The following is a 26,532-nucleotide window of genomic DNA, read 5'->3' as shown; positions in this document are numbered from 1 at the left end:
ACAATTTCCCTTCAGATGTGTGAATAAGCCTTATACCTTGTGTCAGTTAGGTAAACACCTTAGCCCCACTATTTGGGAACTGTTTTCTTTCTACAGCATTTAAGCACGGTTGTTAAGTACCTGTAAAAGCAGCATGATAACCAACATGAGTTACACAGAGGCTTCTAGATCTGTACTTTACTTAGAAAATGTAACACTTAGGTATGAAATTGAGTCTGAAGAAGTATGTCACAAAATCTGCTTTTGCCACCAAGGTTGCATTTAATTTTCCACTGGAAGCTTGCTGGTCATGACATGGGACTTTTCTTTTTGACAAATGTAGTAGCAGCAATACATACATTTATTACATGCGCCTGCATTTGCTAATTGCAACATATATATTTATAGTTCATGTATTATTTTAGCACTTATAAAATATAATTGTATTAATTGGCACTGGGTTTTACTTATTTACAGTTTGAGAGATAATGTATAAAACTGGCGTTACAGTTGATATAATAAATAAGTACTGAGCCAAGAGTCCTTAAAATGTGAATCATGTTAAGGAGTATACTGCTGTGATTTGCAGCTTTTATACAGAAAAGAAAAAATGTGCATAGAAATTTATTACTAGAAAGATACAGTTAGACAGTTTATGTAGTGCATGACCAGGTATCATATACAGTTTTTGTAGTACGTGACCAGGTATCATATACAGTTTATGTAGTACTCAACCAGAAAACATATACAGTTTATGTAGTACATGAGCAGGTATCATATACAGTTTATGTAGTACTCAACCAGATATCATATACAGTTTATGTAGTACGCGACCAGGTATCATATACAGTTTATGTAGTACATGAGCAGGTATCATATACAGTTTATGTAGTACGCAACCAGGTATCATATACAGTTTATGTAGTACATGAGCAGGTATCATATACAGTTTATGTAGTACGTGACCAGGTATCATATACAGTTTATGTAGTACATGAGCAGGTATCATATACAGTTTATGTAGTACGCAACCAGGTATCATATACAGTTTATGTAGTACATGAGCAGGTATCATATACAGTTTCACTGTACAATAAATGTTGGTAGATTTTCTGCATTGTATTCAGAGTTCAATAAATAATAACTCATTGCATTGTAAAACAGTACAGTTAACAAAAGAGGCACAATGGACTGTGCTTTGACACACAAAACATTTTAGACTAATTCCAGTTTCATTTTAGGAAATAGCTTTTGATGAGGTTTGTTACTAATTCTGTCAGTTCCAAATATTATATCGTTAATAGTCTCATTTTCTTTTCAAAATTTGACCAGACACAACCTAAAATAATACCACTCTAGGGACTTTTTAACTGTCATGAAAAGAATATTTGTATTCGTACATTAATCTGCACTTTATCTAATCATTTAAGCAATGCTAAAAGCTATCTATAGTGCAGACTATCACAACAATTAATATAATCAGACGCCCACATTTTTTCTAATACCTAAAATAAATCTTCAAATATCTTACTGTAAATAGATCCAAATATCTTAACGTAAATGGAGAGGCTTTAGTCATATCCCTGCCTTTTTACTGTTAATGGTATGGGATTTGGTTTTCCTTGTTGATCTGTGATTTGTGACTAACTTATAAAGGGATAATAACTTTCTTTTGGCTACTGGAATTGTTTCTTCCTGTACATGCTAGCATTCTGCCTGTCTTCTTCATTGCTTTGCCATACTGATTGCTTCCATTTTAAGTATCTGGTATGATTACCCACAAATCTCTTTCTACCCTCTTCATTAATACTGCTTCAACTCTAACTCTGTACTCCTTTTGCTTCTTGTATGCAATATATTACATTTTTTGCACTGAATTTAAGCTACTGTGTTTCAGACTATTCCCTCAGTCTTACAAAGTCCCTTTCTTTCCCTTAATGCCTTCACATACATTAGCCCTGTTGCACATTGTTGTATCATCAGCAAAAAGGCACACTTTTCCTTCCAGACCTTCGGTGACATTACTTGTACAGACAGTGAACAGGACCAGCCCCTGTAATGAATCTTGAGGTACATCATCGATAAAAATCCCTTCTTCTGAGCAGACTCTAATTACTAGAACATTCTGCATCCATTTGCCTAGCTATTATTGTAACACTGTTACTATACTAGGAGTCAGACCAATAATAAATCAACAACTTATTCTGAGGAACTGTGTAAAACACTTTGCTGAAATCTAAGCAGGCTATATCTGCAGCCAGTTTCTAGTTTACAGCTTTATTTCTCAGTCCAAGAACTCTGTAAACTGGCATAGTTACAGGTTGTTGAGGCACTGGCGGACAAGTGGCTTTAGATCAAAAATTTAACATTGCAGTTTTTTACCGCAATGTGTTACATTGTGCAAACTGGTGGGGCAGTTTTGGGAGATTTTTCCCCTTTCCTCACTGCATTGAGACCATGGAGTTGGTACATATATAATTTAGGTGTATAGGGGTGGAGCCCTCTACTTGGGCAGTGTAGGGGACTTGCCTAAACCCAAGGGAAAAAAACAAACTATTTTTCGGTCTTTTTTTATTGTTCTCAAATCATCATTTGGTTTCAATATTCAGTTTTTGAAACCAGTGATTCAATCAAGTGTGATCTGATTGCTCTTAGGTAAACCCTGTAAAACTTTTCTTGCATAATCCTCCTGATGTGAAGCCATCCTATCTTGGGTTCAGTGCTTTAATGATTTCTAGATATGCTAAAAGTCTGTCCTGCAGCAGTGATTCCATTGTTTACCTACAGCTGTGGCCGCCTGCTACTGAAGTCAAGCTGACAGTTTATAACACATTGAAAATGTGGCAAACACAGTGTGAAGGACACCATATTGGAGTATGTGCTTCCCAAAAGGATCACTGCATGGCATACCTTTTGATGTCAAAAATGCATGATCAGTCCAACAGGGACCCCCTTCCTCCAAAGACAGAGAGGGCCTGATATAACCTTGGATCAAGAAGCTGAAATAATTTTTAATTTATAATTATAAATTTATATTTTACATTAATTTGTAAGCCTACCTTGACCTTGCAAAAGCCTTCGACCCAATACCCCACTCGGGCATCATAAATAAGCTCACCAGCTTAAATATCAACCCCTATGTCACAAGATGGGTTGCAAACTGGCTTAGGGATAGAACCCACATGGTCAGAATTGCAGGTGCCATGTCAGACTCTAAACCAGTTACAAGTGGCGTCCCACAAGGCTCAGTCCCGGGACTTCTCTTGTTCGGTATATATTTCTCTGAGGTACAGGCTAACACAAGAGGACTATGGCTGACAAAGTTTGCAGATGACTGCAAACTGGGGGCCATAATCAACTCACCGGCTGACACAAGCATCCTCCAAAAAGGTCTCACAGAGACGGATAACTGGTGCCAGAGCCATGGCCTAAAGCTAAATGCCAAAATGTGCATAGTCATCCCCTTTGGGAAAAACAAAGTGCCCACAAATTGCCACATAGGTGGTAATCCATTAAGTACGGAAGAAGTAATTAGGGATTTGGGGACCCAAGTAGATTGCAATCTCTCCTTTGACAATCACATTGCCAAAGTGGTTAGAAAGACATTCTATATAGCCCACCTTATCACGAAGGGGCTCACATCTAGATCAAGAGAGGTCATTGTGCCCCTCTACTCATCACTCATCAGGCCCATAATTGAATACAATGCCCCATTTGGGATGTACCTTACCCGACACCTGCTACAACTAGAAAGACCCCAAAAGTACCTCACCAAGAGGATCAAGGGACTCAAACAGATGCCCTACGCAGTTAGGCTAAAGAAACTCCAGCTCTACTCAGTTGCTTACCGGCTACTCAGAGGCGATCTGTGCCTGACATATAAAGCCATGTCCAACCCAGAATTAATGGACATGCTCCACCTCAAGAAATCCAAATCCTTCAGAACTACACGCTCCAGTGACTTAAACCTCAGCACAGAAATACATAGAACATGCTGGAGGGACAGATTCGTATCCCAGAGGCTCCCCTCACTCTGGAACAAAATCCCAATCCATGTCAGACAGAGCCCCTCAATGACCCTCTTCAAGAAGAATCTTGACGTTTGGATGGGAGATCGTAAATTTACCCCTGGGATCTCTTCTGTGTCACTGTTAGACAGAGGCATGGTAAACTAACCTTAAATGGGCTACCTTCTGTGACCTACTATACAGAGGCACAGTCAACTAATCTAAGAAGGGTGGCGAAAGCCAAACACACTCTGGCTAGGCTTGTAAATGCCCTAGGGCAGATAGCCTAGTATCAACCTATGAACCTATGAACCAACCTAAGAGTAGGTCACAGTAGATATAGATGACTGTGCCCCACACCAGACAACACCAGCATACTAGTTAAGAATTAACTAGTTGTGTTGATCAGTTTGTAGCTTCAGTGCTACGCTAAGCAGCCAGGATGCCATCAGAATGTTGAAAGCTATTGTATGCCACTTTAATGAGTTTATAGCAATCAGACAAGTCACACAGGATGATCAGAATTGACCACAGAACAACCAAATCAACAGCTCTCTTTCTCGGCGTGTATTTATTTGTACATTACAGCACAAGCACATATAAAACACAGCAGTCTGCTTGAATGCTAGCAGGAGATACAGAACACCCCAGTCTGCTTGGCTGCTACAAGTACCCTAGTGAACAAAGCAAAGGATCATGGTTGAGAAAACAAGACTTGTTGCATTGTATACGTCAAGACCTTAAACTGCATGCACTGAGTAAACCTGCTTTAACTTCTAACTCATCTTTGCTGGAAAAATGGTTAAAATATGTAGAAATGTTATTTTCATTTCCAGTGTCTTCAGAAAAGTTCATACTAGTTATACTATTTGTTTGTGTAATAATCTAATATGGTTTTAGCCACATAACTGACAATTGCTGTTTTCAGCATGCAGGCAAGACTGTAGCTAACAAGCATGAAGGGAGTAATTGGGAATGTGTCACATTTTTATTCTGATGCATTAAGGGGAACTTCCTGAGAGCCATAAATTAATTTCCTTTTAGTGACCTAGTCCTTGAATGAGTGCTTGCCTATAATTTATTGCCAACAACATCATATACTGCATTAGACTGTGCTTTTGGATAGATGTGCTTAATTAAAAAAAGGTAATAGTGGTAAGAATTGTGCCAAGGACTTGATTTTTTTGAGAGTGTCAGAGACAGGTAGTCTAGTGGTCAATTCTACTTTAAAACTTGATTCTGTGTTGTCATTACACAAATTAAGCATGCACCCCGGGATATTTTTAATATGTGTGTCAGGATGTCATTGACTAAAAAGAAAATGGAAGACAGCAGACCTCAGGAGATATTTTTTTCAGTACTCTAAAACTGCACATGAAATTAAAAAAAACTTCAAGAAATGCAGAAAGACTTGGTTACAAGTTTTGGTTAATTTTTCTTTTTATTTTGTGTTGTAATTATTGTGTTGGGACATCAAACTCGATCAAATGGTGTATTACCTCTAAAACTACATTCCGAAAGTATTTTAGCAAACACATTTGTCATTTTGTAGCTTCAAAAATTGTGCAACACTTTTTTTTTTCAAAATATAAAGGGAGCCAGACATCTGGTTTACAATCAGATGGCCAAATGACACTGCTAGCTGAAACAAGTTAAGCTTTTAAAGTATTTTTTTTTGTTTCCACCAATGTGGTATAACATCATATTTGATTATATTAAGCTTTGGAGTTCAGGCAGCACAGCCTCATTGCATGGAAAAGGCAACTGATTTAGCTTGTGTTTTTTTTGGCTACAGCTTTTTTTATTTCCATTGATGGTGACATTAAACCATCTGTTTTTAACCACACCTATAGGTTCAAGTTTTTTGAATCTTAGAGATTATTTTAAGGAATATATGTAAGCTAGAGTATGATTTACAGACTTCCTGTGTCCTTCAGGAACATAGGTGCTAGACCTGGGGTGAATGTCCGATGTATAATCCATTGGTCCAGGTTATACTAGAATATTGTTAGGGAAAGGGCATTGTCTGAGACATACTCATCCCTCCAGCATGTCCTATTTATGTCTCAAGCAAAGTTCAAGTCCCTAGATTGAGTAGTTCTGGTTTTGTGGATGCGCAAAAGGTCCACCAGAGTGGGGTCCAAGGGTGCCTTGTATGCCAGGCACAGATCACCACTTAAAAGTCTGTGGGAAACTGACTATAGAGACAGGGCTTTGAGCCAATCTGTGGAAAACATGTTGTTTACACTCTGTACTCTTTTTGTGAGGAACCTCTGTGGCTGTTCCAGTTACTGCATGTGCCTAGTCAGGTACATACTGCAGAGGGCACTGTACTCAATGATGGGTCTGATGAGGGATGAATACAGAGGAACTCTAACCTCCTGGACCTAAATGGCATACCCTGACTTATACATTGAGCAACACAGAATGATTTCCTAACTACATAGACACATGTTGGTCGAAAGTCAGGTTACTATCCACATACATCCCCAGATTCCTGACTACTGGGTCCCCTCTTAGGGGTGTGTTATTAATGAGGTAGCTTCCTAGGATGGCCAACCAGAGGTTTGGTGGGAAGATAGTCTTCTGAAAGTAGAACAGCACTGTCCTACACAGATCTATGATTCTGGGTCCAACATTAACCCACAATACTTGGTACAAAACTCCCTCTCAAAACTGAGAGCTTCAGTACATATGTACTTCTGACATCTGTACTTGAGCTGAGATAGTTTACGAGCAAAAAGACCAAAAATGAAAATAACACTTTTTTTTTTTGCAGGGGCACAACTCCCACCCATGTGAAGGCTTCCTTAAAACCCTTTTACTTCATTATTCTCAGAGGTTACTTCATGCTTCAACTTGGGAAAGTGTGACAAGAAACACAGTAAAAAACTGTCTCCCTCTTTTCTTGGATGCAATGATCTCAGAGAGCACAAAAAGAAAATAGCACTCGTGCACGAATACATTGTTCCTACATGGAGCCAGCAACAACACTTACGCCCTTTCTCTGTTTCAAGCTGTAAAGCATCAATTGTGATGCAAGCAATCTCCTGCTGTGCAACAAAATGGACACCCTACTATCCAGGTGAGCAATGTCTTGAGTAAAAAGACTTTCTGTAAACATTCATCTCAGATACAGAACATGAAAGGTACACTGAAATCAGAAAACTGAAAAAAAACAAAACACTTGTACAACACCTTCATTAATCTGCTGAAAAATGGCCTCTGCATACACACTCATCAAGTCATCCTCTATAGCAGTCTGTGAGAAAAATGATATTTTCTATCAGTATTACATTTTACAAGCATTACAACATTTGTGTATATTTACTAAGTAACTCCAATATTATTCTGTAATATAGAAAAGATTTGATTACTGCTACCAACTTACTGTGTAAGTAATTACTGTTTTCCTAACAAGCAGTTCTTGTCAGGCTTGCAATAACTAATTGTTATAATCTGTTCCAGTAAAAGTAGAATCTGTTCATGATTCCAGAATGTTCTGATCAAGCTTACCATGTGAGTTTAACAAGTAGTCCTCATTTCTTGGCCACAGTTGAGCTTGTAATAACTGTTACTTCATCAGTTCCACTGACATTAAAGTCTGTTTTTGGTTTCTTAATGTCCACACCCTATCAAGACATCTGAAGAAAAGATTGATTTAAGTGCTAAATATCCATATCAAAGGTAGAGATGAAAAGCAGTCTCTATGAGGTATGAGACTGAGTACCACCAGAGAGTTTGTTTTTCTGGTATGGTTTATTTCTTTTGTCTTGTATCCTGTGTTTTTGTCTCTCTCTTTCAATGACAGCCACAGGACTTGACCACCATGTTCCGATACTTTTTCAGGATGACGTTGTTGCTGTTGTCATAATACAGCACAGAAATAGCACTGAGCTTAGTGGGTGCACAGCACGCTTTGGGAGCTGCCTCTGGCTTCATCAGGTGTACCTGCATGACAAATGTAACATGTGAGAAGGAAAAAAGGATAGCCAAATACCAATGTGAGACATCATACCGTAAGTGACAAAATAACTCAAGATACTGATAACCTGCATTTTACTGCTCCTAGATTCCCTGTGCATAATAACGATAGGTGGAAAGACCATGGAGTACAAACTGTCTAGCTCTTGACCTGTGCAATGATAGTGCCAGAAGGTGACCTGTGTGCCTGCCTTGCTGGCTCTGAGTAACTCAGTGGACATCGCAATGCTCCTTCCAGCTAGCACAGTCAGTCATCTATAGGACATAGCATGGGATTTGCTGTTGGTGCTTCAACATATAAAACCTGCTAATTGAAGTGGCGGAGGTACTGGGTTCTCCTACAACGATATCACCCTCTTCATTAAGATCTCAAAACTTAACTAGATGGTCTATCAGTAACAGGAAAGGCCTGGAAGAAGACTGGTAGTGATAGGCAGAGGTTTCAATGAAGGTGGTGCTGTTAGTCTAAAGAATGAATACTCTTCTTCAGCCAAGCATTGATTTAGGAGATGGGTACTGTTCCCTTTTTATGACCTTGTCAAGTGCGTAAAGAAAATAAAGTTACAGATGGCAGTCATATGGAAATCAATCCTAGTTAACATAAAATAGATTAAAAAAATACAATTTACTGCATTTTATGGCGCACAAGTGCTAACTGTAAAATGCATGTTTGATAAAATCATATTTGATAGGAAGGACTTAAAACTACTTTACTGCTTAAATGCTTTAACGATTCAGTTTCCTTTCAAGGCACTCAAAAATTGATGTGATGAATCTTTTGAGGATTTGATGCTCATAAGTTCAGTCCTTAACCTTATGACATACTGGTCTTCAAGAAATTTGATTGCTTTAAACCCCTTGTTTGTATTTTGTACTTTCCATATGTAGACCAAGATTATCTTAGAAGGAAGTTAATGATTTATTTCTTCTGCTTGTTAGTGAAGGTATATTCTTAGATGGTACTCTGCAAGGTATGTGCCACATATATTATCTGTATTTACATTTTTCTGATATAGTGTGTTATGGCTATAGACTTGCAAACAGAACTGGAACAGACAGTGCCTGTCAGACAAAGGAGACATCACCTCTTATTAACCTATAAGAAACAGACTATAAAATAGTTACCAAAGCCTTTCTGAGTAGTTCAGTTTCTCCAGTCCTATCACTTTTCTAGCAAACAAACTTACCTTTCAGGTTCCTTTTGGTGACTTGTATGAAGGCTATAAAATGTAGCACTGTAATAAATAATGGCTCATATCATTAATATATAAAGTGGTACAGTGATCTCTCTAGAATGAAAGGCATGCTGTTTAGAATTAGACGAGGAACAGAATGTTTTTCTGATTTTGTTAGGTATACACTGGTCAAAGTTTATATTGTTATCTACTGTTTCCCCTAGATATTTAATGGTGGTGTTATCTTTTATGATTTGACCATTTACATAATTTTTGCCAAATCTCATGAAGCTACATTTATGAAATTAAAAACAAAGCCATTACTACAGCCCCACATGAGTATTTTTGTAAACTATCTTGGAAAATCTTAGCATTTCTCACTGAAATAAATATACTATCTAGTTAGTAGTCATTAATGTCTTGTCTTTTGGCTACATTAATGTATTTTCAGTAATTACAACTCACTTCCCATTTATATCTGAGAAAAATAGTCCAAAAGGAATAGGCTCCAGTGCAGATCCCTGTAGACACCACTGGTAATCCTCACTGGGATAGACAGAAAACCCATACCATCCTGACTTGTGTCCTGAGTAGGTCACCGGAGTCATTCTGGATACATTCTGTTATGACTCTCTCCACAGTTCTACATGAAATAATTGCCAAGATGGTGAGTCTTGAATTGTTTGGGTCTGCTATGCCCCCCGTGTGAATTGGGACTATTACAACCTGTTACCATGATCTGGGATATGCACCTACGTTAGCACATTGTTTAAGAGGGGTTTTGTTAGGTTTGCTTAAGACTGAGTAGGAAACCACCAGGTATGTTACCTAGTTACATGGAAAACCAAGTTCTTATTTTTACTTATGGAAGCAATAATCATGTCTGTTGTTACATGATAAGGCACATATCCTCTTATTTGTGTGGCATTTTGACATAGTTCTTTATTCTGAAATCTGTACAAATGTTTTCTGCAGGTACATCTACCATGTCTTTCTCATGAGTGATTAATTATTGATAGATAGATTACATTCACAATTTTTCTTCTCAGTTTACTGATGTAATTAAAGAATATCTTATTACTGATTTCAACTTTTGAGACTAAACTGAGCTCATAGTTAGATCAGAAAGGTTTTGTCGGAAGAGTTAGTAGTTTTTGTATTGTATTGTATTTATTCTGGGCCTGTTTTTAGGACTAAGGTAATTTTTGAAAGCCAGGCATTACCTCTTTTTCTGTTGTATATCTCATTAATTTTGTAATTTCAGTAAATGGATTTTGTTGAAATTATCTATTTGCACATGTCACATTTGTATGTGTCAATGAATGGATAAGTTAGTAATATCATAAAACTCATTGATGGTTTCTTGTGAAGACTTTTTGAGTGAGTGAAGAGAATATCTCAGGCTGTTTTCTTAAGTATATGATTTATTATACTACATTATCCATTGGAAAAGTTTAGGAAGGAAGCTTTAGTTATGACTATGTATGAGTTTACTCTTAGGCTAACGATGTTTGTACGATTATATTTATACTCCAAGTAATCTTTAGAGGATATTTTTTCTCAGGATAATAAATATTGGAGATGCAATGTCGAAGACAGAGGAAAGTGCGAACATGTTTTTGGGTATGTAACAAGTTGATGGATTTTAAAATTTTCCTACAGAGTCTACTGACAGAAATGTTGGGTGATAAATGATAGTAACTAAGGAAGTAAGTCCTTTAAACTGGGATCTAGGATCTGAATTGCCTATATAAGGCCAGTAAATTTAATGATACTATTGGCCAAAAAACTAATTTCTAGAAAACTGAATTCAAAATCTAAACCAAATAGAATGAAAGTACTGAATATTGTAAAAGAGATAAAACAGTTGGAGTTTGACTCTTTAGAAAAGGGAAGGAGCACAATACATACAGAATAATGCTCAGAGGGAGGAGTGAGGCTTAATAGAAGGCAGGACTTTGGGAATCTGTGTAATGAAATGAATGAAAACTGTTAAATAGAAGAATATATATATATATATATATATATATATATATATATATATATATATATATATATATATATATATACTATTGTATGGGTGATTGCAACAATTTTGAATTCCATATTAACATGACCACAAGACTGAGACCCACGGGAGTGAACAGTGTCAAATATCGAACCTCCTAACCTGTGTGTTCACAGAAGCAATGGCTAACATGGGTCCAGAAGGGGGGCAATTCTGGCTATTTGCTCCCGTGATCCTCAACATTTTCGGCTTATGACCTCGTGGTCATGTTATTCCGGAATTCAAAATTGTTGCAATTGCTCATACAATAGCAAATATATATATATATATATATATATATATATATATATCTATATAGAGTACATGAAGATAACAATGGAATTGTCACTAAAGTTTGTTTTATTTTCAATTAATGCATTAATGTATGCAAATTCATTTTGCAGCTTAAAATCTGATGATTTAATAAGGATACTAAAAAGTGCTTGTACTATTCTCTCAGTTAATTATACATGGCATAACCATGGGTGGGGAGACAAATGATCCTAAGTTATTGCCATCCCTAGATTAATTTCTTTACCAAGCTGTTTTGATTAACATAGACGATTAATATTTGGTCATATTTATTTGATGTTGAACAGTTTACCTGGATGTTTGTGTAGTTAAAATCCCCCAAAAGTGTTGTATTATCCTTGATTTTTTTTTATATCCTGAAGTTTAGTATAGAAATCCTCATGCCTTGTAGGTGGTCACAGACTTTGTATGGTAGATTACTTTTCTATATTCATTTTGCCCACATACCTGCTGTCATCTATCCTCCCCTATTGGACTTATGCCCATCCACTGTCTTATGTTGTAGGTCCATCCAGAAGCTGGGGGTGAATGCTTTCTTTATGGACTGTCATTCAGGCAAACATGACTATTGCTTGTACTCCCACTGCCATCCTGCCTATGTGAAAATTTCTAATGACCCTACCCCCTAGGCAGAGGGATGCATGATTTACATCAGATCAAAGGCACACAATGCTTTCACCATGTGGCTGCATGCTTCTGCATACCTGCAACAAAGGCTATCACCAAGTGCCGGCATGGTGAGTTGAGCACATGCCTTCAGGACACAATTTGCATTGCTTTCCCTCCTTTGAGGCTACCATGGCATTCTGCAGGCTGGTGCACTCCACACTTCCTCCTTCCCCAGATGGACACACCACATCTTTTCCTGCCAGCTCCATCAGATGCCTGAGCCTATGCTTGAACTTTGATCCCCTAGGCTGTAATCAGGGCTTTACCAAACTGCACCACTGGCTTTTCATGGCATAGTCTTATTATATTGTAATCAGTATCATGGCATGTTAATCATTGTATGAACAATGTCAGGTATTAAGCTAATTCTTAGGTTTCTTGTTTTATGTGTTTTATTACAAAGATTGAGACATTGTCACCTACCTCAATGGGCCTGCAACAATGAAAGGAGGTATACCATGGAATCTGTGATATGTATTTTGGATTTGTAAACTGTGTTTCACTAATGGCACATATATCAGTACCTTACAAGCAGTAAAAAATCTAAGATTTTTCTGACATTTACCTTAACCACCTTCATGTTTGACTTTTTTTTATCTTGTGTATTTTTCATTTCTTTTGTGTTGGAATTTGAAGAGGTGTAAAAAGGACATTACGGTGAAAAACAACATTTTTTGTTCACTTCTGACTGGTTGTACCTCTCACTTCAGGCTGACAAACACCGAATCTCCTCTTTGTGAATCTCTGAGCATGAAGTAGTTATTAACTGTCATGTAGTGACTGACTGAATGGCAACATTTGTTATCCTATATAGATGCCATATCAGGTGATGGGAGGATTTTGCTAAGCAGGTATGTTTTCTCATGCTTGAAAGATGTTTGCCCATCTTAGATTGCTCACTCCAATGTGAGCAACGACCATATCATAATTAGATTTACGCTTTATACTCAAGTTGGGATGTCCCTGAATTTGTCTCTAGAAAGGCATGACATTGTCACAAGCTCAATATAAAGTCTAGTGAGGTTTGTATCTGTTTTATGCTTAATGATGTCACCAGTTAGAGATGCATTTTGAGGTTGCCAGGTCACAATACCTGCATTATGGGTTTTTGAATTTGACTTAGTATATTTATAACCCCAAACATTTTGTTGTCACTCACTCTGTCTACTCTTACTGTATAGTGACTCTGAATGTTTGATTTACTGTAGTCAGTGATGAGAAGTCTGCATTTTATGTTACATATACAAGGTTCTGGTTTTGTTGAGCTTATGGCTTCTTGAGGAATAGACCAGACTTTTGTAGATGTAACTTTCAAAACCTCTTAATGTATAGTGGTTAAGTGTGGGAGAGTATGCTCATAGGGTGGAACATCTGTTGATTGTTTAACCTGAATTGTCTGGATAGACTTACACATCTCAGCAGATATTTCAGGTCACGTAAAAAAAGGTTTCTATTTTCTCTAAGTGTGAGGCCATTCTACGAGACTTGAGATAAGCATTGTCTACAAAGTCTTGAGAGTTAGGTTGTGAAGCATCTGCATGTCTAATCTAAAATAAGATCCTTTCTATATATAAAAATGTACTTACATAAATATCTTCTTAAAAGCTAATTTTACTGTTATTAAAGGGCTAGTAAAGTTGTAATTTTCTTTTTCTGCAAATGTTATATGTGTTCTAGCCAACTCTAGTGGAACAGAGGGATAAAGCCCTGACTTCGGCCCAGGAGCAGAAGCATGGTAAGTGCTGGCAAAGGGAGCAGCTGTCTTCAGTAGGATTAGGCTGGTGACAAATCAGAATTACTCACAGAAGTTGCCTTTTTCTGATAGCTATCACAAGGAAATATTGACCTATTTTCCTTGCGTTCAGTAAAAGTGCTACTTCTTAACTCTCTCTACAACTGGTAATGTAGAGGAGTAAGGCTACAATCTGTTAACAAGCTACTGCCTGTGCTACAGGGTTTGATTCCCCAAACCTTCATTTGGCTGCCGTGTAACCCTGAGAAAATTATTTAACCAGACTGTGCTTTGGGACTATTGGGAATTTGGGCTAGGCTCCCTTAATGGCCTTCTGGACTGCAAGCCTAGTAAGTTCCTATGAATTCAGAAAAATGGTTAACTTTTCTGGGATCACAGAAGGAAAACAAAATGCCTTATTTCAGACCCTAAGCGAGAAATCCTGAAAAAAAGATTGCTCATGTTACTCCCCATAAGTGATTCCTCTGATCACATTTTTTGCAAGAGGTATGACAATGTATGTGTACTAAAAACAATTATAACAGTACAAGTGCAATACATACATTCTGAGCATATATCATGGATGTGACTGTAACATAGCAGATTGGAGTTGCTGTATCTAATTTTTCTGTAAATGCTTTTCACCATGTGTTCCTCACTGGTGGGCTGCATGTACAGTAAGTAGAAACCACAGGAGGCACATTTTTTGGAAGGACTAGACTTAGAAATTGTAAGACTTGTATGAAAGACTTCCTCACCCCTGGAAATCCATGTACCCTACTTCCTTTCTTTTCTCTGCTGAATGCATTCCAATTTCAAATGTGATCTAATGTTAGGATTTTCTACCTGGATTCAGAAATTCAGGTGGAATGATGTAACACAGCTAAGGAAATAATCTGTTCATAAAGAGCAATCTTCATAACCACAGACATGTGAATTGACCTATGAAATGAATAAAGGGAAATACATGGTACAAAGCACAGTAGACATTGTTGCACACCACCAAGTATACCAATGTATTATGCTGTTACATAGCATGCAAGTAAGCAAATAATACATAGAAAAGTGTATTCATTGCACCTGTAAGAGCACACTTTAACATATGTGTGACACGAAGGTCTTTTCATGATGTAAGGTACAAAGCTGTTCAGGCCGACATAACTACATGCTATGTACAGTGTTTTACATGACAAAGATATACCATACAGGAACATATGGCCTTAAAACTGTTAATGTATGTCACAGGTCAGTAGAGTAATGTGTGTGTGTGTGTGTGTGTGTGTGTGTGTGTGTGTGTGTGTGTGTGTGTGTGTGTGTGTGTGTTCGGGGGGGGTATGTGCCCTGTCATTATCCTAGACTGCTGTCAAGAGATAGAGAATGTTATGCATGGGTGTGACATACAGTACTCATAGCACATTTATGTACTTGGTACAGCATGGTATGTGCAGCTGGGTATGTCATGTGCTGAACAAGATGTGTGTATTGTAGAACCGCAAACTGAAGACTAGCAACGCAAGATAAAAGAAAAAAGATTTAATGAAAATCCAAATCACATGAAACTTCTCTAGCGCCTCGGCCACTTGCCTTTAACAGAGTATATCTCACCATATACATTGTGTATTTATATGTTAACATTGTTCATATTAACCAATTAAACAATTAATTAAAACATTAAACAATAAAACCTTAAAGGTATAACAATCACACAAAACTTTCCATACACATTCTTGATTAAGTCCCACAGGGCTCATTGTATTAAATTTCAAAATCAAAAATGCTTCCTTTTTTCTTAAAATATATTTAATTTGTTGTTCATTCATAAACCTACTATTCCCAATACTATCTAAAACTGTTACTAATAGCCCATCTGGGTTTTGTGTGTATTGTTGTAGTATTGTGAAAAATCTCAATGATTATGAAGGTCTGTGTCTAAGGTATGCCAAAAATGAAGCAACAATGTCGTGTGCAGTCACAAAAATGCATGTATGATATACATCTAAGAAGAGGCGTAAAAAGGTCTGACAAAGAATGCAAACAAGAGAGCTCAGAGAAATAGTAATAACAAGAGAATAGTAATAGTAATGGACATAGCATTCCTGTAATATATATCAACACACTTCTGCAGAACCGAACACACAAGACATATCCCACAGCAGTACACATATATTCAAAAACAAGACACTTGGCAAAAGACATGCTTTGAAACTCATAAAATATAAATGTATTTAAACATTAATATACACGACAGAGCTGAGAAACTAAAGGGTGAATAATTACGATTACAAGTCACCAACTCTATTGCACCCTACTTTGCATGCTCCCAGAGTCCTCATCCTATGGCCTGACATCCCCTTCCTCCATATTTGTTCCTGTTCTGTATTCCTGTCATGCTCCCATGCCTAGATTTTACCCATAGGTACAGCTCTGTGACACCAATATGTTGATATCTCTGGTACAGGTAATACTTTCATGACAGGAGGCAGACTCGGTGACAGAGCTTGAATAGACCCCTCCAGATGAGGTACAAATGGCAGCATCAGAAGGGAAGGAACTCACTGGCCCATGTCAACAAGAGAAGAATCTGCACTGGGTCCTGGGGGTGTATGCGGCAAGTGCCAGCTTTTAGACAGCCAGGGGTTGGATATGGGTGAAATGTGCATGCAATATAAATCTAGGGTTTAGCTCCAGAATGTGGTGAGGCATGTAAAAAAATTCCATGAGCAATAGTTCATGTACAGCACTGAAACTGGACATACTCTAAAACAGAGTCTGTTGGAAGTCCCCTTGTACATGTTAAAGCTCAAGAACCTTCATAACTACCTAGTGTGTAGTCTTCTTCTTGATGGCAAAGTGCACACATGCCTGTTGGTTTAACCAACCTCCTTCCTGATAGTTGCCTTCATCTGCTAGTAAGCCACTTCTCACTTGTCTTCCTGGGCTATATCCTGAACAATCTAAGAACAGATGCTCTGTATCAATACATGTCATGACTGATTCCTGTATGCAAAATGAGTATGTCGTATTGTCATACTGGTGCATTAGTTTCCATGTATCATATACATTCAACCATGATATCCATGTACAATGGCTAACATACATATATGCAAGGGTTAGGTAACAGTAACCACATACAGCATTCCTCTCTCATGTGGCATTGTAGCTGTGGCAGACTATGATGTGCCAAACAGGCACATATACAGTAATGCAGCAGACATGCCACACACACACACACACACACACACACACACACACACACACACACACACACACACACACACACACACACACACACACACACACCACAAAGTTTATATGCAAGACATGCTAATGATGTGTACTGATAGTGTGATATGACTGACCACAGCTGGAATGAAGCTTAAGACCACTGGCATCATCACTAGTAAAGGACTTGCATATGCTGAATAACCACAGAAAACATGGATGTGTGACAGGCAGCAACAGTAGGGCACTACAATTACAAGTCTCAAAATGGGTATAGACACATGCATGCCTGCAGGTTAATGCAGGATATACATATGTGTGGACATATGTCCCAGAGGCATAAAGCAGTGCAACCATCACAGCTAGCCCACTGGATCAGTGGCTATATATGTAGATGATATATGCGAATCCAGTGTGCTGTACAACATGCATGCATTTCTACTGCTGAAGGTTGACAGATTCCACACCATTGCTTAGGCAAATATGTGCCTCTGAGGTACATTTTATGGCTGTGCAAGCAGCGTACTACATATAGTGGTTATATACTACCAAACATCCTGGGACACCCATGCACTGGCCTAGTAATCAAGGAGCCTCAATCATCACCACTAGCACCAGTGAGGGGCATGCACATTGGGAAGGATAACAAGTACACACACAGTAAAGTACAATTTCCCTTAAGAGCACAGAAATCACAGTCAATCTAGGGCTGGTTTCTCCCTTTCTCTCCAGATCCCAAATAAGACTCCCTACTGGCACAGCTATAAGGTCCAGATCTCAGCCAAGTAGTCAAGCCAAAACTTCCAGTGCCCTCTCTGTCCAACCAGTGCTTCATGTCCCTGCACAAGTAGCTGATACATACACATTTTGAGATTTGGTTTATATACAAACACACAGACACTTCTGGGGAAGGCTGGCAAAGGTTTTCTAGCTATGCCCTACCCTGCCAGGCTATAAGGTAGTAATCACTGCCACCAACTACTCTCATCAGCTACTAATAAGGCCCTTCCCAAAGGATGACCAATTTCACTGTGCAACATTACTGTTATCCAAATAGTAAGTGTGACCCAGGGCTAAAGCTATTGAAGTGGCTTGGACAGTATCACTAAATACATGCAAATACTCTAGAGCTTAAATTATGTCTACACAAAAGAGCCACAGTTGAGAGGTTTAAAAATATTTAATAATAAATTAAGACGTTGTCCTGTTCGATTCTCAGCTACAGCGTCTTCTCTGTGGAGACATGCGTGAATGGGCGTACCTTCGTTCAAGGTTGTGCGTCAGAGCTGGCAACTTGGCATATAAAAATCTACTGCCAATCATTAGCGGACCGGAGTTCCACTGTGGCGACCTCGAACCGGGAAAAGCCGAAAGACAACAAATAAAAACACAAGACAATACTTATTACAACACAGTGACATTACAGAGTTCGGAAATTACAGGAAATGCTTTAAAATAATACTGTAGAATACTCTGACATAAGTATAGAAAACAGCTAGACTAATCTGAATATTTCTATCTATCTCTAAGAGAAATCACTGTTCTAAATAAATATCTTACTTACAGACCAAGCAAGTGCTGGTGAGTGGATGTTTTTTAGTCAAAATCCAAAATGCTTAATTCTCTCTCTCTGAGAAAGTCTTAAATTGATAACACAGTACTGCTGAGTCATTTCACATTACATCATTCTTGACACTACGCCCTGGTTCCCAAGCTAACAGAAACTCAAAATTTACATTTCTTAGTAACCTGCGCCTGGCCAGGAAGCCACAGTAATAAAAGACATTATACATGTAAAACCTTAGTAATTATCTGTTAAATCAAGACAATAGTAAGAATTTCCTGGCCCAGACATCCTGTCTCTGAGCATGAGATCAAACAGTCATACAATGCTTGACTTAGCTTTCTTCCAGCAGAGTGCACTGTGGTTACATTTTTGAAGCTCAGTACAACATATAGTTTAATCATAACATATAGTTCTCTTTACATTTGTAAACCAAGCCTGTGGATTATATTAATATTTACAAATGATATAGAATTATCTGCAAAATTCTATCTAGCTAAGCTGGCAGCCTTCGCATATCTCCACCCCCCCCCACCCCAGAGAACTCAAGCTAGTTTTCCAAGTGAACATTGAGAAACTTTGCATGAGAGAGTTAGGTTTATCTGAGTATACCTCACCCCATTCCCAGTCTTGAGAGACCATCTTCATTGGTGTTACTAATCCCACTGCAGTGCTGGACTGACATATCATATGCTTGCAACCCTAGGCTCCATCTTAGCAACTTGGCATTTTGCTGGCTGGCTCAGTGTAACCATGTTAGGGGACTGTGATCTGTAACTACAGTGAATTTTCTTCCATACATATAAGGCTGAAGTTTCTGCAGTGCCCACACTATGGCTAGACATTCCTTTTCTACAGCTGCATAGAATTTCTCCCTGGGTTGGAACCTATGACTGAGATAGACCACTGGGTGCTGTTCTCCCTCTGAAGAAATCTGGCTAAGTACAGCCTCCACCCCATGGGTCAAAGCATCCACCTGCACAACAAATTCTTTGCTGTAATCTGCACTGGCTACCACAGGGGGTCCTCCCAAAGCTTCTTTAAGCTTCTGAAATGCCTGCTCACATGCTGTGGTCCACACTACCTTATTTGGCCTGTTTTTCCTTGTCAGGTCTGTGAGGGGAGCAGTTATGGTACCATAATTGGGGACAAACTTTCTGTAGTACCCTGCTGTTCCTAAGAATGCCCTCACCTGCTTTTTGGTAACAGGCACAGGCCATGCCTGAATGGCTTCCTCTTTGGCAGGTTCTAGCCTGATCTTCCCACTTGCCACTCTATGACCCAGGTAGGAGCTGTCTGCCATACCCACCTGACATTTGCTCAGCTTAATGGTCAACCCTGGCCTCAGTAGTCTGCCCAGCACCTCCCTGACATGCTGAAGATGTTCTTGCCAGGAATGGCTGTAGATGGCAATATCATCTAGGTAAGCAGGGGAAACCCCTCCTGCTCCTGCTAGGATATGATCTACAAACTTCTGGAAAGTTGCTGGGGCATTTTTCATCCCAAAGGGCATCTCTGTAACCTCATACAAGCCAAAAGGAGTCACAAAGTCTGACCTCTCTCTAGCACTGGGAGTCAAGGGCACCTGCCAGTAACCTTTGATAAGATAAACGGTGGTACGATACTTAGCCCTACCCAGCTGCTCTAGGGTCTCATCTGTCCTAGGCATGGGGTAAGCATCTAACTCTGTGTGACTATTTAATTTCCTGTAGTCCACACAGAACCTTGTGCTGCCATCCTTCTTTGGGACTAGCACCACTGGGGAGGCCCAGGGACTGTTGGACGCTTGAATTACCCCTAGTTCCACAATTTCCTGTATCTCCTCCATCAGAATCTGTTTGACTCTCTCAGGCACCCTATAAGGGGCCTGTCTAATAGGCCTTTGAGTCCCTGTATCCACCTGGTGCTGCACCAGGTGGGTGCACTTTGGTTTCCCAGTGAACATGTCCCCAAACTGCTGTAGCACTGCTCATATTTCTCGAACCTGGGTAGGAAATAGCTGCTGGGACATTGCTACCCCTTCCACTAAGGTGTCAGTCTGAGCCTCACTGAGGAGATCAGTCACCAGATCTACCTCAGACTCCTCCTGCAATCCACTGCAAATATTCAGCACAAGGGCCTCCTTATCATGGTAAGGTTTCATCATGTTAACATGGTACAATTTTTACCCCTGCCTAGCAGTTCTACCATGTAGTTAACATCACTTACCTTTCTTACCACCTTGTAGGGTCCCTCTCAAGCTGCTTGCAGCTTGTTGTGTCTGATAGGAATGAGAACTATTATCTGCTGTCCTATGGCATACTCTCTAGCTTGAGATTTCCTGTCATACCAGACCTTTTTCTATTGTTGGGCTTCTGCCAGGTTCTCCTGGGCCAAACCCATGAGTTTCCTGAGCCTTGTCCTGAGGCTTAGGACACATGCCCCAACAGACTCCTTGTGAGATTCACACTCACCTTCCCACTCATCATGAATTAAATCTAGAGGTCACCTCACCCTTTGCCCATACTGGAACTCAAAGGGTGAAAAACCTGTGGATTCCTGGGGAACCTCTGTGAAAACAAACAACAGATGGGGCAAATATTTATCCCATTCCCTCTTAAACTGGTCTGCAAATGCCCATAGCATGGACTTGACTGTAGAGTTTAACTTCTCAACAAGACCATTAGTCTGGGGATGGTAGGGGTGGTCTTCAGGTGCTTCATCCCACAGTATTTCCACAGACAAGCCAGCAGGTCTGACATGAAATTGGCACCTCTGTCAGTCAATATTTATTTTGGGAAATCTACCCTGCTGAAAATCTCTAGCAAAACATTTGCCACCTTTTCTGCCTCAATGGAGGACAAAGCCACTACGTCAGGGTATCTTGTAGCATAATCTGCTACTACTAGGATATACTTTTTCCCTGTGGAACTTGGGATACTCAGAGGCCCCACAATATCCATAGCTACCCTCTGAAATGGCTCCTCAATCACAGGCAAAGGCATCAAAGGAGCTTTTACCTTGTCTCCTGCCTTGCCTACCTTTTGGCACTGCTAATACAGGTCCTGCATTACCCTGTTATGTCTCTGGAAAACCCAGGCCAGTAGAAGCTCTGCATAATACATCTCTTTGTATGTTTTATGCCCATGTGACCTGCAAAGGGAATAGCATGGGCTTTGGCTAGAAGTGTCAGATGGTAGACTCTAGCCACTACCAACTGCTGTACTCTCTCACCTTCTAGCCCTCCCTCAGGGGTCCACTCTCTATACAGTAACCCTTTGTCCCAGTATACAAATTCCCCCTTCTCTTGAGAATCAGGCGCCTCACTAGCTATTTGCCTCAGGCCTTGTAATGTAGGATCTGAGAGCTGAGCCTGTCTCAACTGTCTCTTTGTAACCCTTCCCAGCTCCCCTTCCATAGGAAGTCTGGTATCCTCTGACAGCTGTGCCTCACTGTCAGCCTGGGTACTACTACTCACCTCTGCCCTTGCAGTCACTAAGTCCAAGGGAACATCAGTAGCCCACAAGCAGCTATGGCTCACCTTCAGTCTCACTGCTACAGTGTAGCTCCCTCCCTGAAGTAACCACTTTACTAGTCCTGGCTGCAAGTATGTTGTCTGTCTGGGTCTCCCCCAGGCTACTAGACCCACATGCTTGTCTCAAAGCCTGACAGCGTGTAACTGCATTAACACATGGTACTGCCTCATCAAAATCCTTCCCTTTCAGGACATCTGCAGGATGGTAGATTGGTACCCCTGTTGTGTCAAGACAACCTACTATTGGCATTTTGTCTTTCCCACTTACTGGCTCCCTTACATTTTGCTCCCCACCTTGCCTCTGTGGACATCTGTATGCAACATGGCCTCAGTGGTTGCATTCAAAACATTTAACCCTAGGTCCTGGACGTGTACCTGGACTAGTGACTTCCCCTGCTACAGTCAGATTCAGTTGGGGCAGTCTGGTCTGCCCACCATGGGTTCCTTTAGACCCATGAGCAGTACTGGGGGTCCCTTTCCTGTGCAGGGATGACCTTCTTGCTAGGTATAGGTCTCCCTTGTACCCCAACTCATCTGAAGTAGCACATTGTCTGTCAGCTAACCATATCCTCATGTCCTCAGGCAAAGTGCTAAAGGCTTGCTCCCTCACCAAAAGGTCTGCCAGCCCTTTAAAAGTGGTTACCTGACATCCACTCACTCACCTATGAAAATAAGTGCTCAGTTCAGCAACATATTCTTACACACTTTCATCTGCCTTGTGTCTGTGCTCACAAAACGTTTTCCAATAAATTTCAGGTGTTAGCTTACAAAATTTTATCAAACAATTCTTTACAGCATTATAGTTAAAATAATTAACATCAGATCATTTGGAAAGTACATTTACAGCTTTACCATGGAGTAAGGGAGTCAGGAACCATACCCAGAGCCTTTGGTCAACATCATACTATTTAAATACCCTCTCAAGCATATGAATGAAACTATCAAAATGATCCCCCTCTGCAAACTGTGGAAGAAATTTACTGACCTTTTGTGCTTCTGGGGTCCGGTTACTCCCTTCCCCATTACCTCCATGACTCTGGTGAAGAATCAGCATCTCCTTTTCATGCTGCCTCTGCCTCTCCTTCTCCACAGCTTTCATTTCCAAATGCCTGGCCTCCAACTCAAATCTCTTTAGCTCCAGATGGATTTTTAAGTCCTCTGCAGAAAGGTTGAGCTGTCCATTCTCTGAGTATTGTACATCTCCACGGCCAGTCTGATTGTCCTCCTGATTGCTGTTTTCTGATGCAGCTGTGACCAAAGCTGCAGTCATGTCTGCCTTAGTCAGGTTTCCATGCACCAGTCCCTTAGCCTGGCACATCTCAGCCAAATGGCGTTTTGTCAACTTGCCATACTCCTCTGCTGACATCCTTGCCTGCTGTCCCTGACTAAGCCAGTCAAAGAAATAAAACAATTGTGATCTGAACTCTGAATGTTCACTGCAGGGCTGATTTAGAGTACAAAAACCTTCAGTGATCACTGTACATAAGCTGCAGGACTTCACTAGCCACACCACTACAAGCCAATCAGTATGTGATGTGGCTAACTCACCACTATCAAACAATTAATATTGGATGTGGATATCCCACCACTGCCAAAGAATTAATATGTGACACCCATGTACTGGCCCAGTAATCAAGGAGCCTCAATCCTTACAACTAGCACCAGTGAGGAGCATACACATTGGGAAGGATAACAAGTACACACACAGTAAAGTACAATTTCCCCTTAAGAGTACAGAGATCACAGTCAGTCTGGGGCTGGTTTCTCTCTTTCTCTCCAGATCCCCTATAAGACTCCTTACTGGCACAGCAATAGGGTCCAGATCTCAGTCAAGTAGTCAAGCCAAAACCTCCAGTACCCTCTCTGTCCAACCAGTGCTTTGTGTCCCTGCCCAAGTAGCTGACACACACACACTTTGAGATTTGGTTTATATACAAACACACAGACACTTCTGGGAAGGCTGGCACAGGTTCTCCAGCTATGCCCCCTCCTGCCAGGCTATAAAGTAGTAATCACTGCCACCAACTACTCTTATCAGCTGCTAATAAGGCCCTTCCCAAAGGGTGACCATTTTCATTGTGCAATATTACTGTTATCCAAATAGTAACTGTGACTCAGGGCTTAGGCAATTGGAGTGGCTTAAACAGTACCACTAAATACATGCAAGTACTCTAGAGCTTAAATTATCTCTACATAAAACAGCCACAGTTGACAGGTTTAAAAATATTTAATAATAAATAATAAAAACACAAGACAATACTTATTACTTCAACACAATGACATTACAGAGTTCAGAAATCACAGGAAAATGCTTTAAAAATACTATAGAATAGTCTGACATAAATGTAGAAACCAGCTAGACTAATCTGACTAGTTCTATCTATCTCTAAGAGAAATCACTGTTCTAAATAAATATCTTACTTACAGAGCAAGCAAGTGATAGTGAGTGGATGTTCTTCAGACAAAATCCAAAATGCTTAATTCTCTCTCTCTGAGAAAGTCTTAAATTGATAACACAGTACTGCTGAGTCTTTTCACATTACATCATTCTTGACACTTCTCTGGTTCCCAGACTAACAGAAACTCAAAACTTACATTTCTTAGTAAGCTGCACCTGGCCAGGAATCCACAGCAATAAACAACATTATACATGTAAAACCTTAGTAATTATTTTTTAAATCAAGACAATAGAAAGAAGTTCCTGGCCCAAACATCCTGTCTCCAAGCTTAAGATAAAACAGTCATACAATACTTGACTTATCAGCTTTCTTCCAGCAGAATGTACTGTGGTTACATTTTTGAAGCCCAGTACAACATATAGCTTAATCATAACATATAGTTCTCTTTACATTTGTAAACCAAGCCTGTGGATTATATTAATATTTACAAATGACAAAAATTATCTACAAAATTCTATCTAGCTAGGCTGGCAGCCTTCACACACCCTTGTAATGAGGAAGCCTAAACACAGAGCATTAAAACATGTCCTCAACATATTACAGACCAGTATCATCAATGCTACAGTTTAGATGACATATTACAGGCCAGTGTCATCCAAACAGTATCATATAAACTAAGTGTACCACATGGTAGGGGCACCACCAACACTACCCATGCTCATCTATGGGAAACACATCTATATTGTGGTGCATACACTTCACAGGTGTACAGTGACTAAGCAATATACAATGAGCACACTTTACAATTACACTTTCCCAGTATGTGACACAGGTGTGCAATACCTATGCACTATATGCCCAGCACACAGCCGATTTATGTTCACTGGATCTAGGGTGTATCAGGTAACACTGAATGTATACTGACTTGATTAAGCACATTCTATCAGTGCCTTAATACATTTCTCAGAAATGGAGCAGCAACATTAAGTAGTTGTACACATGTGCAACTGTGCACCCACATATATTGTGGTGCAACTCAATATACAGTCATGAAGAGCACACACACACACACACACACACACACACACACACACACACACACACACACACACACACAGCATTTACCCTCACACCAGCGATAGTATAGAAAACTGTCCCTGTGGATATGTAGCAAACTTTGCCTAAATATCACCCACAGCAAAATTTATGCATGCCTACATTGCTGTGCCATGCAAACTTAATGCATTACAGATTATAACTAATGAACATAGAAGTAAGCCATATCTGAATGCAGCAATTACTGTTAGCAAGTAGCTACACTTATCTGCAAATATATTAACGATAACTTTTGAGTCAGAGTAGACAATACCACTTTTTGTTAATTCAGAACACTGCTGAGTGTATTTTCTTATTTTCTGATATAATTAAAGAAGAATTTATAGTTACCTTTGGCTTCTGATGCTAATGTGTGTTCATGTTCAGCTTTGACCTTCATGATGATATCTATTAGTTCTTTGCTGATCTTTTTGACAGACCCCATAATTCAATGACGTCTGTGTAGGCTCTGTGTACATAGCCACGATCTTCACTTGGCAGTGCACCATGCATATTAATAGTGAGGTGCACCTAAAGGAGGTTTTGCAGTGTGAAACCTCACAGAACATATATACTGTATCTGCGTAACACCGATGGCATACCCACATACCTGTCAGCCCATTAACCTGACCGAAAGGAGTATAAAAAATAATACTGGAGCTGTGTATGCAATTATATCATTAATTTAGATGTATTTTTGTTTTTTATGTGCATATTTGTGTGATCTGCTACATGTTTAGCTGTGCTTACCTCTGCACAACCATACAGCAGACATACACCAGACATCTAAAAATAGAAATTGGATGCTTTCAACTGTTTTAGCTGCACGGTGC

At 39.6% G+C, this 26,532-nt stretch overlaps 1 protein-coding gene across 1 annotated transcript in view; it reads right to left on the bottom strand.

The window, feature by feature from the left end:
- Nucleotides 1-4,213: 4,213 nt before the first annotated feature.
- Nucleotides 4,214-26,532, bottom strand: part of LOC122792185 (bone morphogenetic protein 8B-like) — a 709,252-nt gene continuing 686,933 nt past the window's right edge. The window contains exon 7 of the mRNA XM_044059909.1: nucleotides 4,214-7,937. Within this exon, the coding sequence (XP_043915844.1) occupies nucleotides 7,788-7,937 (150 nt within the window). The 3' untranslated portion in view covers nucleotides 4,214-7,787. The remainder of the gene's footprint in view (nucleotides 7,938-26,532) is intronic.

This window comes from Protopterus annectens, chromosome 1.part2 (assembly GCF_019279795.1).
Source record: "Protopterus annectens isolate FY-2018-M chromosome 1.part2, PAN1.0, whole genome shotgun sequence".
Classification (NCBI taxonomy): Eukaryota; Metazoa; Chordata; order Ceratodontiformes; family Protopteridae; genus Protopterus; species Protopterus annectens.
This window is presented reverse-complemented; position numbering and strand designations above follow the sequence as displayed.